Genomic DNA, 14,422 nt, shown 5'->3' with positions numbered 1-14,422 from the left:
CAGGGCTCTATGGGCCAAAGTGAGAGCTTTAAATTGCACTCTATGGGCCACAGAAAGCCAATGCAGATCCCGTAAATGTTGTCTTACGCTAGATCTTCCAGAGATGTTAAACAGAAGTCTAGCCATGGCATTCTGTATGGTCTGCAGTTTTTTTAACAGATATCCAGGAATGCCAATGTACAAAGCATTGGCATAATCAATGCGGGAGAGAATGAGAGCGCGAGCGACCATTTCGTTGGCTGGCCTTGGAAGCATGAGGAAGAACCTTCATAATGATTTAAGAGTGCCAAGGCAAACTCCGGTGAGTTTCTTAATTTGCACCGAAAACCGAAGGTCTTCTTGAAACCAGACCCCTAAGTTCTTTGCTGGAACGCCCTCTAAGTTGGGTCGAGGGAAGTCTGGTGGCCACAAAGTTTCTCTGCAGGCAGGCGGAAACTGACCATACAGAAGGACCTCCGACTTGTCCTCGTTGCACTTCAGTTGGGCATGTGCAAACCACTGAAACACAGACGAGAGACAATTCTGGGCAGTTTCTGTTGAAAAGTCGGAGTCCTTCCAGGTAAATAGGAGCTGGGTGTCATCGGCATAAGCTATTATTTTTGCTCCCAGCTCCTCTGCCAGAAAAATCAAAGGAGTCAGATAGATATTAAAGAGCACAGTGCTCTAGGTAGAACCCTGTGGGACTCCAGTAGACATTTTCCTCGCAGCCGATGAAAAAGGTGGCATCCAGACCTGCTGAGTGCGTTCTTCCAGAAAGGATTTCATCCAATCCCAGGCAGGGCCAACGATGCCAATGTTTGAGAGTCGAGTGAGAAGTAATTGATGGGGCACCGTATCGAAGGTGGCAGAAGGGCCAAGCAAAATCAAGGTCGCCCTGCTGCCCGTGTCCAAGCATTCCCTAATCGCCTCAGCCATTTCCACCTGTACGGTCTCGGTGCTATATGACGCCCTAAAACCGGATTGCGCCGGGTGGAGAACACCGGATGCTTCAACATAGGCCTCAAGCTGTCAAAATACCACCTTTTCACAAACCTTAGTCAGTGCCGGAAGGAGAGAGATGGGGCGATAACTAGGAAGTTTCAATGGATCTAAAGAGGGGTTTTTTAACAGTGGCAAAAGCTTTGCCTGTTTCCAAATCAGAGGTACAGTAGCAGTTTGTAAAGATAGATTAATAATGGTAGTTACTTCTGGATAGACCACCTCAGCGACTCCAGCCAGAACTCTAGCTGGACATGGGTCTGTCGGGGAACCCGACTTAAGTGATTTGAGGATGGCCAATGTATCCTGCGCATGCTTCGGAAGATCTTCTGGTGGATCCCCACGGAGACCAGGAAGACCGTCACCCAGGCCCTCGTCACCAGCCGACTGGACTACGGCAACGCCCTCTACGCCGGAACCACCGCCAAGCTCCAGAAGAGACTCCAGCGGATCCAGAACACCTCAGCCAGACTCATCCTCGACATCCCACAAAACAGCCACATCTCCGGACACCTGAGAGACCAGCACTGGCTCCCCGTCAACAAAAGAATCACCTTCCGGCTCCTCACCCACGCACACAAAGCCCTACACGATCAAGGCCCGAGCTACCTCAACAACCGAATCAACTTCTACGCTCCCAAACGCCACCTTCGATCAGCCAGCCACGCCCTCGCCGCCGTCCCACGCATCCGTAGAGCGACAACAGGGGGAAGGTCCTTCTCCTACCTGGCCGCCAAGACCTGGAACTCCCTCCCGGCCGACCTGCGCCTGACCCAAGACCACCTCTCCTTCAGGAAGAAGCTCAAGACCTGGCTGTTCGAGCAGTAACGGCACCCCCCCCCCCCTAAGCGCCTTGAGACCCTACGGGTAAGTAGTGCGCTCTATAAATGTCTTTGATTGATTGATTGATTGTATCCGACCCAACTATGGGCAAAAACCTCATAAATGGAGAGGCCGCTGGGGTAGGAGCTAAAAGCGGCACAGGAGAGGGATCCCTCGGCACCCCGGAGCCCGTCGCCAGGCTATCATGATGGATCTGTATCTTTTCAATAAAAAAAGAAGACAGCTCCTCACACCAGTTCGATGAAGCTTGAAGGGCCGCAAGTCACAAAACATGTATTTGTACCTGTAAAGGATGTCTCTAACATAAAAATGTACACCATTATTGTGCATTAGTGAATAAATTGCATCACAGGGTACCTGTGGGTGTTCACCATTTTTCGGAGGTGCCCCACAAAATGTTTCCCCACTCATACTCTTTCCCTCTTACATTTACTCTCCTCACTCTAACTCCCATTCTCTCCCTTACTCATTCTCACCCACCCTCACTAATAATCACACAGAAACACACTCATTGTGAGTGGTTCTTATTCTCACTTACAAACACACTTAAGTAGTCACCCTGTCACAATCACTGACTCTGGACAACTGGGAAACTGCACCTGCTGTACCATTGACTTCTTATTCACTACTACACCCTTCTGCAATCACTCACTCCTGCAAAAATGAAGAATTTTAAGGGCTCACATGACAAACATCTGGATACTTAAATTATGGCATAATCAACGTTGAGCTGTTATATTATTATGATTATCTAGTGTTTTTTATTGCACATATACACTCTTTTAAAAGGGAAATGTGGGATGACGTATTTTACTGACCACTAATTGTTTTTGTTTCAGTGATGCCGAGCATTGAATGCGATGACCGACGGCAGTGTCTTAAATACAGTAAATACCTTAAAAATAGCATTCATGGATTAGAAGCCGTTTTCTGCCATAGAAATCAGCGGCCTGTAGAGGAACAATCAGGTACATCTCCTTGTTTTTACTTAGTCAGTGATGTAGTTTGGGCCTAGCGCACAAAATTGTTTGTCTAATTCGGAACTGCAGTGTTTTCTGTGACATTGCTGCCTCATAATGTGCAAACTGTGCTAGCACCATTTTCCCACAAAATGACAACTACAAACAAACAAGCATTGGTAGTAGATCTCATGTATGAGAGAGCTATTGGCTTTGCCAATGTGTCTTAGCCATGTTGTACACCAGAGGGACTGATGTTCAGCATGGCTAAAAGTTAGTGGCTTGGAGTGGAATGGCAGAAAGTGGAGTAGAGTGTCGTACAGTGGAGTGGCATAGAGTGTAGTGGTGTACAGTGGAGTACAGTGTTGTGGAGTAGAGTGGAGTAGAGTGGAGTGAGTGGTGTAGATTGTAGTAGAGTGGAGTGGAGCAGAGTGGAGTTGTGTAAATTGAAGTAGCGTAGAGTGGAGCAGCGTAGAGAGGACTAGAGTGTTGTAGAGGGGAGTGGCGTAGAGTGGAGCAGAGTGTTCAGTAGTGGAGTGGCAGAGAATGGAGTGGCATAGAGTGGAGTAGAGTATCACAGAGTGGAGGGGTGTAGACTGGAAAAGAGTGCCATAGAGTGGAGTGGCGTAGAGTGCAGTGAAGTGTCGTAGAATGAAGTGGCATAGAGTAGAGTAAAGTGGAGTCGTGGAGAGTGTAGTAGCATTGAGTAGCATAGACTGTTGTAGAGTGGAGTGGCAGAGAATAGAGTACAGTGGAGTGTCATGGAGTGGCAGAGAGTGAAGTAGACTGTCGTAGAAAGGAGTAGAGTCTTGAGGACTGGCGTGCCAAAGAGTGGAGTGGTGTACAGTGGAGTGGCTTAGACTGCATTAGAGAGTCTTAGGGCTTCATTTATGAGGTTTAGATTTAGGGCAGAATGGCAAGGAATCTTGCTGTGCTGCCCTAGGTCAAAAGAAAAGGGCAGGAATGTGCTGTATCTATGAGGTATGGTGCATTCCAGTCCATTTCCCAGCGCCAGTGCACAATGGGATGCCATGCCCCAATGCAGGCACCCTTGCACCATGGAGCAAGTGTGCCTGCGTTGAAGCGCTGATTGATTTTCTGCAGAAAGGGACACCTTCCTGCACAAAATCAATAAATTCAGGCGATTTCCTCTTTCTATGTGTGCTGCACAATGCAGGACACATAGAAAAAGGAAAAACTAGGAGAAATAAAAACAATTCTCCTCGTTGTGCCTCCCTAACGCCACCCCTGGGGTGGCGTTAGATTCTGATGCATTCCCAGGTTTACGATTTCTTGTAAATCTGGAAATGTGTCAGATTTCATGGGTGTTGCATGTAAACACTCACAGCAACACCCATGGAACACTCCTTTCACGCAGTGTTCTGCATGAAAGGGGCACATATTTAGGTGGCCTTGTAAATATTGCAGGGCACACTGTGCCACTGGATCGTCAAAAAAGTGACGTTCCAGACCTGCAAGATACCTCATAAATGAGGCCCTTAGAGTTAATTGTCATGGAGTGCAGTGGTGTAGAGTGGAGTTGAAGTTCTGAGGGGTAAATTCACAAGAACGTGTGATAACTACCGCAAGAGTAGCTTAACGCAACTCTCAACATCACAGCCCATCACGGAAAAATAACCCTGTGTCAACGTGGAATTCACAACAAGGCGGTACCATGCGATAGTCTGCCGAAACCGCGGACAATGTCCGCGATACAACCACCTCGATGGAGATAAAAATACAAATCACAACACAAAAAAACCTGTGATGGGCCAAAGCGCGATGAGGAAATCAGCGATAAGCAGCGCCAGGCCTGCAACACACACCTGGCAGGCGACAAAAATCACCGTAAAAGTAGAAAAAAACACCCAAACACAAACTGACCAGCACCCAAGCACCATGGAGGCAGCCAGAGCAGGCGCAGAGGCCGAGTGCAACCCCACAAGCACCCCGGACGACCAGCCCGGGACCTCAGGGACAGGGAAGGGCAAGGCCTATTTCTTAGCTGGTTTGCATCGCTCTTGCACCACGCAACATGGCGCAAGCGTGACGAAAACCTAATCATGTGCTTTATGAAGCCACACAAGGCCACTTTTGTGGCCCTGAGTGGCTCCTTAAATCTGCAGTAAGGCAACGCAGTGCAAATTCCTGCGTCAGCCCTGAGAAGGTGTTCCATGGACATTGTGTGTGTGTACCCATGAAAATATCATGGGTTTTGAAGCATTCCCAGATTTACTAGAACTGCTAAATCTGGGAATGAGCCAAAAAGATACGCCATCTCGGGTGAGGCATTATGAGGAAAAATATCTTCATTTCTCCTAGTTACTTCCTCTTTCAATTTGTGCTGCATTTTGGAACACATATAGAACAAGCATTTGCAATGCAATCGGTCTCGCCTTTGGGTCCTTATAAGTATTTAGCCATGCAGCACATTTTTTGCAGGGGGGGACAGTAGCGGTTCTACCGGGAAGCAGGGAAGGGAAACAGTGCTCTAAAACCACCATGCTTTTTGATTTTAATAGCCAAATAAGGAAAGGACATCATCAGTCAATCTACAGGGGGTCTACCAACACAGCCCCAATATCTGAAAAACAAAAGAAATGTGTTGGCTAGAAAGGTAGAATCAAAAGTGCACAAACCTGAATGTTTAATTGGCTTTACGGAAATAAATTACGAAAGAAAAATGGGAACTCAATGGCTCACAGAAGGAGGTAATAGCTGGACCAAATGGGGCATAAAGGCACTTAGAATCCACTAGGTGGCCTGACAAGGAGCTTTGATAAGGGGGATCGCAGCGGTTGTAGCAGCATTGGGAATAAGGAGTGCCTCTTCCTCAATGCCTCATTCTTGATCGCTCTATCATTCAGTCTTCTTTTACCTCAAACAAACACACGACTGGAGTAACTTTTAAAAAAAACTTTCTATCACTATGCAAACATATGTTTGCCTTAGTTGTGCTGGTGACCCCTGATGTTTTCATAATGTTGATTGTTATTACAAGAGAATAATTGGATTCAACATTGGTAAGGGATGAGTGGCTTAGGGGGTGGGGGACTGGCACACGAAGGACAAGCAGCATGTAGGGAGATAGGAACTGGAACCTATAGGTAATGTGGAGAAACTTCACCACTCATAGGGACATGGAGCTCATGTGCAAGAGAAAGAATATCCAGAAGGGGTGAGGAGACAGCCTGCTGCCACCCAGATGATAAGAATATGTGGGTGGGGAGAGGGCTGGTAGCCAGAATAGCAATGTAGGAACTGAAAATCCAGGTTAATATGAAACATTCACATGCAGATTTCTATTTGTTTTCGCTGGGGAACAAAGATCTTCCTTAGTTTGCCAGTTCTTTTAAAAAAAGCACTTGCAAAATCTCTGCCTGTGATTCCATGCTCAGGAGAAGAGCACTGCTTCTGCTACTGACAATTCATAAGGAGGCAGAATCCTGTGACAACTGTATCTTATATTGGCCATCAAAATGTGATTAGTTTGCATGTTTGCCATTTTTTTTCATTTTAAATATAAGCCCAGATGCATGTTTGCTTGTTCAATACTGCTATGAATTATAAAAATCAACAAACACATTTTTTTAACTTATATTTGTCAGAAGTCTATTTAGTTGCTTTAATAATATTGCGTGACCTCCTACGTGCAAGAAAGTCACGCTAAATACACTATGAATAGTAATCAAACTCTATAAACTCTGGCCAACTTATAATTTTTCTGCGTTGGAGGAGGCTTTTTTCGAACCCCAAAAATGCGCTATGAGACTCATAGCCCCCGCTTCCCATACTGCCTCCTCAATTACAAATAAGATATCTCAGATTCTAATACAAGCACTCTCTTGCCCCTTACACTCCCCATTCGTAAGATCCCTAAAACAATTGTTGCACCTTTCTTCTATATATACCACATAATCCATATTCCCCTTACACCTCCAAACGCCGCTTACCTGGGATGGTCCAATGAAATCATCCAAATCAGTCAGCTGTAGGGCACCACTAAAATGAGATGCCATCTTTAAGCCCCAGTCAGGAGGCACGGCGGGGCAGTCAACAGATGTAACCCTGTCGCCAAGAACTATACAATATTCTCAAATGAGCGGCCATGTTGAAAGGGTGCGCTATGAACTACCTGTTCACGTAAAAACCATAAAAACAATTCAACCACCAAATTATCATTTAACCACAAAACGTTTAAACTAATTATTAGCCTTCGTTAAACAGGAAACCTACAATAAATAAGTAAAAAAATGCACATTCTTTTTCCATGATGACGGGGTGTCGATAGGTGAAGGGTTTAGTTAATTCACGCCAGAACTCGCAGAATGTTGGTGGTACACATAAGGTTACTCACCTTGTACCTGTTTCCAGAAATAAGCACGAACGTCACCCGCTTGTCGTACGCCTTTGTGGGGCCAATTTGTTGATGAGATAGTAAAAAAAAAAAATCAAAAAATGATAGTACGTGTGGCACGGTGCACTGGAATTAAGCAATTCTACGGTGGCGTTGTGTTTTGTGTAACTATGGGTTAGCCACATAATTCATTAACCGAGGATCATCAGCAAAGTTTATCAAACATTGATTCTAGTTCAAATTGACCAGAAGTCACTAAAAAACATGGCTGACTCTCACCTTGTATCGGAGTCCTGCGGGGGCTGCAGCGCGGGATCACCAGAGAGCGGGTGGGCCAGAAAGAACCCCCGCTGCTTCCAGAGGGCAGGGCAGCTTACGGGAGCGCGGTGAACAGAAGCAAGCAACACACTACCCAGCCATTGTCTACGCCGCCCAGTGATCGCGTCCCAGGGGAACAAAGAAGAATGCCGGCAGCGGCCCGAGTCGGCCCAGCCCATCCATTTCCTCGGTCCGGTGGGCACAAGCAGAGATTCGAACCGGATAAGTGGGGCCTCAAAAAGGTTCAAGCAGCGGCCCAGCCCATGGAAAGCAGGACTGAGCCAGCAGAACCAGGAAGTGGGCCGTACATCAAAGAAAGCTGTGGCACGCTCACAAGAGTAACAAGGGCATGGCGGGAAAACGTGTTGCCCACGGCAGACAAAGTAGAATTTACAAAAAAGAGATCCTCGAAAAACAACAGACCCCAAAAAAATGCCCTAGTAAAAGTAAAGGGGCCAATAGCCATAGGCATGCCCAACAGGGAAAAAGGAGGGACTTAAAACACGCTTAGCCAATAGTAAGTAGTACATTTTGAAAGACAGACTCAATAACAAATAGGAAAACGGAGGCGGGGACTCACCTAGTAAAGCATATACTGCATGTCTCAACGAGATAGTGCATGCGCTGCCTAGGTGAGACCTAAAAAGGAATATGCCTCTCAGGATGGTTTTTGTACAGGAAGGTGTCCCTTCCTGCACAAAAACAATCCTGCATGCAACACAGGCACCCTTGCACCATGGTGCAAGGTGCCTGCGTTGGCGCTAGGTTGCCAAAAGGACGTCAGCGGAGGTGAAAAGGCAGGTACGCACCGTATTGCCTTAAATACGGCACATTCCTGCCCTTTCCATGTCACGCAGTGCAGCGTAGCATTTGTGTAAGTAGGCCCCTAAGTTACAAAAAAGCAACACATTTCAGCAAAATGTAACAAATTCTTTCAAATGTGCTCTAAAATCTTGTTAAAAATCTCATTGAAATCTTCACATCAAAGTCACCAGGTAGGTCGCCCCCCTCAGCCGCCACACGGTCCTCCTGTGCCGCTGTCCTGCTGCCGCTACCCACTGTGACCAGGATCTGCTTGCTACCTGAGTCCGACCTGTACTGTATTTCCACGGTTTGATAGACTGTTTTTGTTACTGTTGTTTTCTTTTTCACCCTCTGGTGCCCTTTGTGCCCTCTCCCCCCCATGCCCCTTGTTTTTCCTTCGGTACCACCACCCCCTCCCCTCCCTCGCGCTTTCCGCCGCTACCTCCCCTGCAACCCCGCCCCCCAGGTGCCCCATTCGCCGCCCCGCTCCCGCCTCCCAGCTGCTCCTCCCTCCCACAGCCCCTCACATGGAGGCCGCGCGGTGGTGAAAGGAGCGACCCTTGCCCTGTCACCAGGTAGGTCGCCCCCCTCAGCCATCACACGGTCCTCCTGTGCCGCTGTCCCGCTGCCGCTACCCGCTGTGACCAGGATCTGCTTGCTACCTGAGTCCGACCTGTACTGTATTTCCACTGTTTGATTGACTGTTTTTGTTACTGTTGTTTTCTTTTCCACCCTCTAATGCCCTTTATGCCCTCTCCCCCCTGCCCCCTGTTTTTCATTCTGTACCACCCCCCCTCCCGCTCTCCTCCCTCGCGCTTCCTGCCTCTGCCTCCCCGGCGGCCCCGCCCCCCTTGTGCCCCATTCCCCACCCAGCTGCTCCTCCCTGCCACAGCCCCTCATATGGAGGCCGAAGGCGCGCCAAAGGCAAGCCCGTCTGCGCCCGTGCGCGCCCGTGCGCGCCTGGACCGCGTCCAGCGACAGAACCCCTGGCTCTCGCCGAAACCAAGAAACCTGATGGAGATACAACCCCACCACCCTCCACGCACTCAACACCGGCCGACCATCTGCCTGCTACCAAGCCACTCCGAAGCGCACCCACGGACCCTTCTCCTGCCAAATCTGAAAATTCACCTGCGTCCGAACCTGCACCCCACCACCCGGACCAGGCAACAACAACAAACACCTCAAGTGCATCCTGCTCAACACCCGCTCCATCCACAAGCACGCCGTCGAACTCTGGGATCTCCTTGACACAACAGCACCAGACGTCGCCTTCTTCACAGAAACTTGGATGAACGCCTCCTCAGCCCCTGACATCGCCATAGCCATCCCGGACAGCTACAAGTTCACCCGAAAGGACCGTGTCAACCAAACCGGAGGAGGAATCGCCATAATCTACAGGAACACCATCGGCGTCACGACCAACTCCGAAGATGCCCTCACCACCGCCGAACACCTACACTTCCAGATCCACACCGACCCCAAGACCACCCTCAGAGGAACCCTCATCTACAGACCCCCGGGCCCACGCACACAATTCAGTGAAGCCATCGCCAACTTCATCAGCCCACATGCCCTCGCCTCATCAGACTACATCCTCCTAGGGGACCTGAACTTCCACCTGGAGAACAACAATGACAACAGCACCACCACCCTACTCGACAACCTCGCCAACCTCGGACTCAAGCAACTGGTGAACACCCCCACCCACTATGCTGGCCACACGCTCGACCCCATCTTCTCTGCAAGCAGCCACGTTGCCTTCAGCCACTCCACCGGACCGACCACAGCTGCATCCACTTCACCTTTAAGAAGACCACATCCCACCACCGCCTGCAACAGATCCCCCGTAGATGCTGGAGCAAAGTCACGGCAGACCAGCTAACCACATCACTGAGTCAGAACCCACCAATCAACACTACTGACACCAACGACGCAGCCCGCAACCTCACACAGTGGATCGTCAACTGCGCCGACGCCCTTGCACCACTGAAGAACCCTCCAGGCAAACCCGGCAACAGGAAAACAGCATGGTTCACCGACGACCTCAAAGAATCGAAGAAATCCTGTCGAACCCTCAAGAAAACCTGGCGCCGCGAACAGACGACAGAAAACATGACAGCCCTCAAGAATGCCACCCGCAAACACCACCAGCTGATCCGCACCACCAAAAAGACATAGTTCAAAGAACAGCTGGACAACAACACACACAACAGCAAGGAACTCTTCAGCATCGTAAAAGAGCTCTCCAATCCCAGCGCCAGCAGCAATGACATCACACCATCGCAAGACCTCTGCATCTCCTTCGCCACGTTCTTTCACCACAAGATCGCCGATATTCACGACAGCTTCGGCGCCCAGACTCCGCCCCAGCCACCGAACCAACGCCCCCTACAACCACCCTCAGCGCTTGGACTCCCATCAGCACCGAAGAACCACAGTCAAACTTCAGGAAAGACTCCAACGCATACAGAACGCATCCGCACGACTCATCCTCGACATCCCCCGCCACAGCCACATATCAAATCACGTTCAGGCTCCTCACCCACGCACACAAAGCACTCCACGACATAGGTCCCGAATACCTCAACAACCGCCTCACGTTCTACACTCCAACACGCAAACTCCGCTCCGCCAGCATCGCCCTCGCCAACGTCCCACAGATCCGCAGAACCACCGCCGGAGGAAGATCATTCTCGTACATGGCGGCCAAGACGTGGAACTCCCTCCCCGCCCACCTACGACTGACCCAGGACCACCTCACATTCAGGAAACACCTCAAGACCTGGCTCTTCGAGCAGTAGCGGCACCCCCCTCCCCCCAGCGCCTTGAGATCCCTACGGGTGAGTAGCGCGCTCTACAAATGTATTGATTGTTTGATTGATTGATTGATTGAATTCAAGTCAACTTCTTGAGAACCCACTATTTCATTTAGGCTCCGACTGTTTCCCTGTTTCTGTGCCTTGAATTGCTCTCTCGCTTCATGTCTCACTCTGTGTTGCAGGTATGATAAGTGCATCTGTATTGTGGATTCAATGCAGATGAGGTGGTGAAAGTATGAGGCAGGTACTTTGGGTACATCCCATTTCCAGTGGGGGTTGCTGTGATACGTGTACAAAGCATGTAGGTACAGTGCAGGTTCAATATCTGACTGTTAACTGCAGGTAGGTTTGATGTAGGCATGCTGCAGGAGTTGAAGAGGTTGCTGACGTGAGAGTCATACTATTAGGTTGTCAGAAATGTGTTTATTGGTTGTACAAGTAATAGGTTTCCGTACTGGGAATGAAGCACTAGACTCTCTCATAGTAGCAAAGCAGAGCAGTTAAAGGGCTACTCAGGGAAGGTGGCCAGCTAGTAATCATCATTCCCTGGCAAGCAATACCAATACTCAATAAATAATTGTCCAGTCAGTGCTTTTTTGTTTGGAAAAGGAAAAGTACATTTATTGGACATACACCTCTAAATACTATGTATTAACTTACACATATATAATTATCAGTCAGCTAGAAATACCTTATATGACTTTCTGAAATCACATTTTACCCCAAAAGGGTCATGACCCCTAAACTCACAGTGCCCCCACCTATACCAGATAGAACATCACAATATAAGGGTGGTATCATTTTAAATAAAACAAGCCTATTGGCTTTGTCAGGGTACACCACAACAACAAATAAGGAAACCATGTTGGCTTTATCAAGGGTCGTTACAATAAAAATCCGAATCACTTACATGACCATTAACCACATATTAAAAATAAGCACATCAGAAATCAATAGCCATTAATATAACCATGTTTAAATGCACTGAAAATTGCATTAAAACATTGTGAAGTTTATTATGAATGAATTTTGCAATGTACTGTCAATAAAGCATTTAAAAAGTCAACATTACATGTCTCTGAGTATTTTTTAACACATTTAAACCACCTAAAATACAGCCATTGAACCAACCACTAGTGATCACTGCACTCTCAAACTGTAGAACAAAGGTTCAATTCTTAGGAGTGTCAATTGTGAAAATTCTTTGAGTCATGGATTCCAAGACCCCAGAAATGTAGGCTCACTTTTAAACTTGACCTCTGGGAGTCTGCTGTAGTTCTTACAGCTCCACAACACTCCTTAAATGCATTGGTGGAGCCCCTGCAATCCTGGGGCCGCCACAAGCAGAGGAATGTTTCCAAAACAAGCTCCGCAGGGGATTATGGGGCACTCCCAACCGGGAAGTGGTGAATATTTTATGAGTGGCTCTCCTGCTACATTTGGGAGACCTGCTTGCCTTTTGCTTTTTATTTTTGTTTTGATGGGGGTGCTCTGTCTCACTCGGGCAGCCCAACATCTACTTTCATAGGGGCAGCACAGGGAGCCCACTCCCGCTCTTGCCATGTGGAGAGGTGTGGCTCACTGGTTAGAGGCGGCAGACCCGTAAGCAGAGAATCGGCCAGGGACCAGGGTTCAATTCCCAACGCGGCAGGGTCGGGGACCAGGGTCAAAAACGGACTTGATAATTCTCGCCTCGGTACCTACTCTAACCAGGAACACACTCGGCAACTCTGGGCATTAAGCTTGCCTCATCTCTACAACGGCCCCCCACAGACGCCGGGGATGCCTGGTTTCACCTTGGAGATACCCAGAAAGGGACCATCTCACAGGGATAGCCAGGACGGGTTCCCCAGCGGTCTACAGCGCCGGGACGCCCCGTTGCTGGGGCAGCTGTGCGCTTTACAAGTCGACAACATTTACATTTACATTTACATTTACATCTGGCTCCCCACCTTGCCAGATCCTTTGACTTTCAGCACAGAAGAAATCAGCTAGATTCTCTACTGCCTGCTCAGTGCGGGCAGGAATCTCCTCACAGTGGCCACCCACTCCCCGAGACATGGGCATGTGGAGGAATGCAAGCACACTGCCAAAAAAGGGGTGGACGATGCTCCTCCTTCCTCCTCCATTGTGGGAGCCCACCTCTGGCATCCCAGTCCTCCTTTCTTTGTTGTGGAGGTGCAGCCCTCCCCCTCATCCTGCTTCAGAGGTTCAGGGATGGAGTATGGGTCCTTTTCTGCTTTTTATGACGCTACGCCTCCTTCTTTGTGGCCTGGGGATGGGTTACTGGGCCCATTAACTGCATATGCTGGCCCAGGGATGGGGTCCCTCACAGGGCTCTGCAGGCCCCCTGAGCTCATTAAATATTAATTAGCTTGTGCCAACCCCCAGACACTGGCCCAACCCACAGATAACCTTCAGAAGCAGTAGCGGAGACCCCACATGCAAATTTTTTCCTGGGGTGGGACAAAAGTCAAATCCTTTAAATTAGCATAACTCTGGCCCTGATGGACCAGTTTCAAAGACCTTGGGCTCATTTTCCAGGAAAGGTTTCAGCAGGCCTCCTGGCCTCCAGAGCAGTACACTTTGTAGGGAGCTGGTTCCACTGGCTCCCTGTGCCAGCCTTTCTCCTCTTCTTGCTCTCGGGTGCTCCTCTCTTCCTGCTAGGGCACAAACATCCAGATGTTCCTCCAGCTGGACCTAAGGTGGTGTAAGGGAACCAGCCTCACTGGTCCTGCAGAGACACACTGGTCCTGGTGGTCAGAGTCCTTAGTCCATTAGGGTATCGGGGGGCTTGTCCTTCTAGCTTTCCACACTGTTGTGGCTGTCCAATTTCATTGTCCCACTCTCTTTTCTCCATTGTGCAAGAGTTTTTAACCCCTCCATTCCTAGCCAATCTTAGGGTACCACATCACCCCTCCATTCCTGTCCAAACCCTCCTGCACAGAATGCTAGGACAATTCAGGTTCACTGGGGTAGTGTAACCAGATGTCCCGTATTTCCCCAGACAGTCCCGGTTTTCAGGGGACCGTACAGGTTTCCCACTGCTTTTCTTTAATTTAAATATGTGTCTTGGGTTCTGCCCTGCAGCCCCCTCCCTGAAAAAAATATTAAAAATAGTTGGCCATGCCCCAGAGGATGGGGTACCCGGGGCCAAAAATGTCCTGGGGGAGGGAGGCCATAATTTTAAATGAAGAAAAAATGGGACAGGCCCTGGGGGATGGGGTCCCCAGGGCACAAAAACGATCAAGGGAAGGGGGGCCACACAGCCCCCCCTTCCTAAAATAGGGAAAGAAAAGGAGTCTGCAACTCTCCGAGGCCCCGCCCCTTCTCTGCACGAC

General features: G+C 49.1%; 1 protein-coding gene across 3 annotated transcripts in view; it reads left to right on the top strand.

Moving 5' to 3' along the window:
• The window catches only part of LOC146863027 (uncharacterized), a 373,630-nt gene that overhangs the window by 132,123 nt on the left and 227,085 nt on the right, over positions 1 to 14,422 (top strand). For all 3 annotated transcript variants that reach the window (XM_085642407.1, XM_085642405.1, XM_085642406.1), the window contains one exon: positions 2,661 to 2,789. In XM_085642407.1, coding sequence (XP_085498533.1) covers positions 2,661 to 2,789 — 129 coding nt within the window. The remainder of the gene's footprint in view (positions 1 to 2,660; positions 2,790 to 14,422) is intronic.

The sequence above is a fragment of the Triturus cristatus genome, chromosome 2_2 (genome assembly GCF_964204655.1).
Source record: "Triturus cristatus chromosome 2_2, aTriCri1.1, whole genome shotgun sequence".
Classification (NCBI taxonomy): domain Eukaryota; kingdom Metazoa; phylum Chordata; class Amphibia; order Caudata; family Salamandridae; genus Triturus; species Triturus cristatus.
This window is presented reverse-complemented; position numbering and strand designations above follow the sequence as displayed.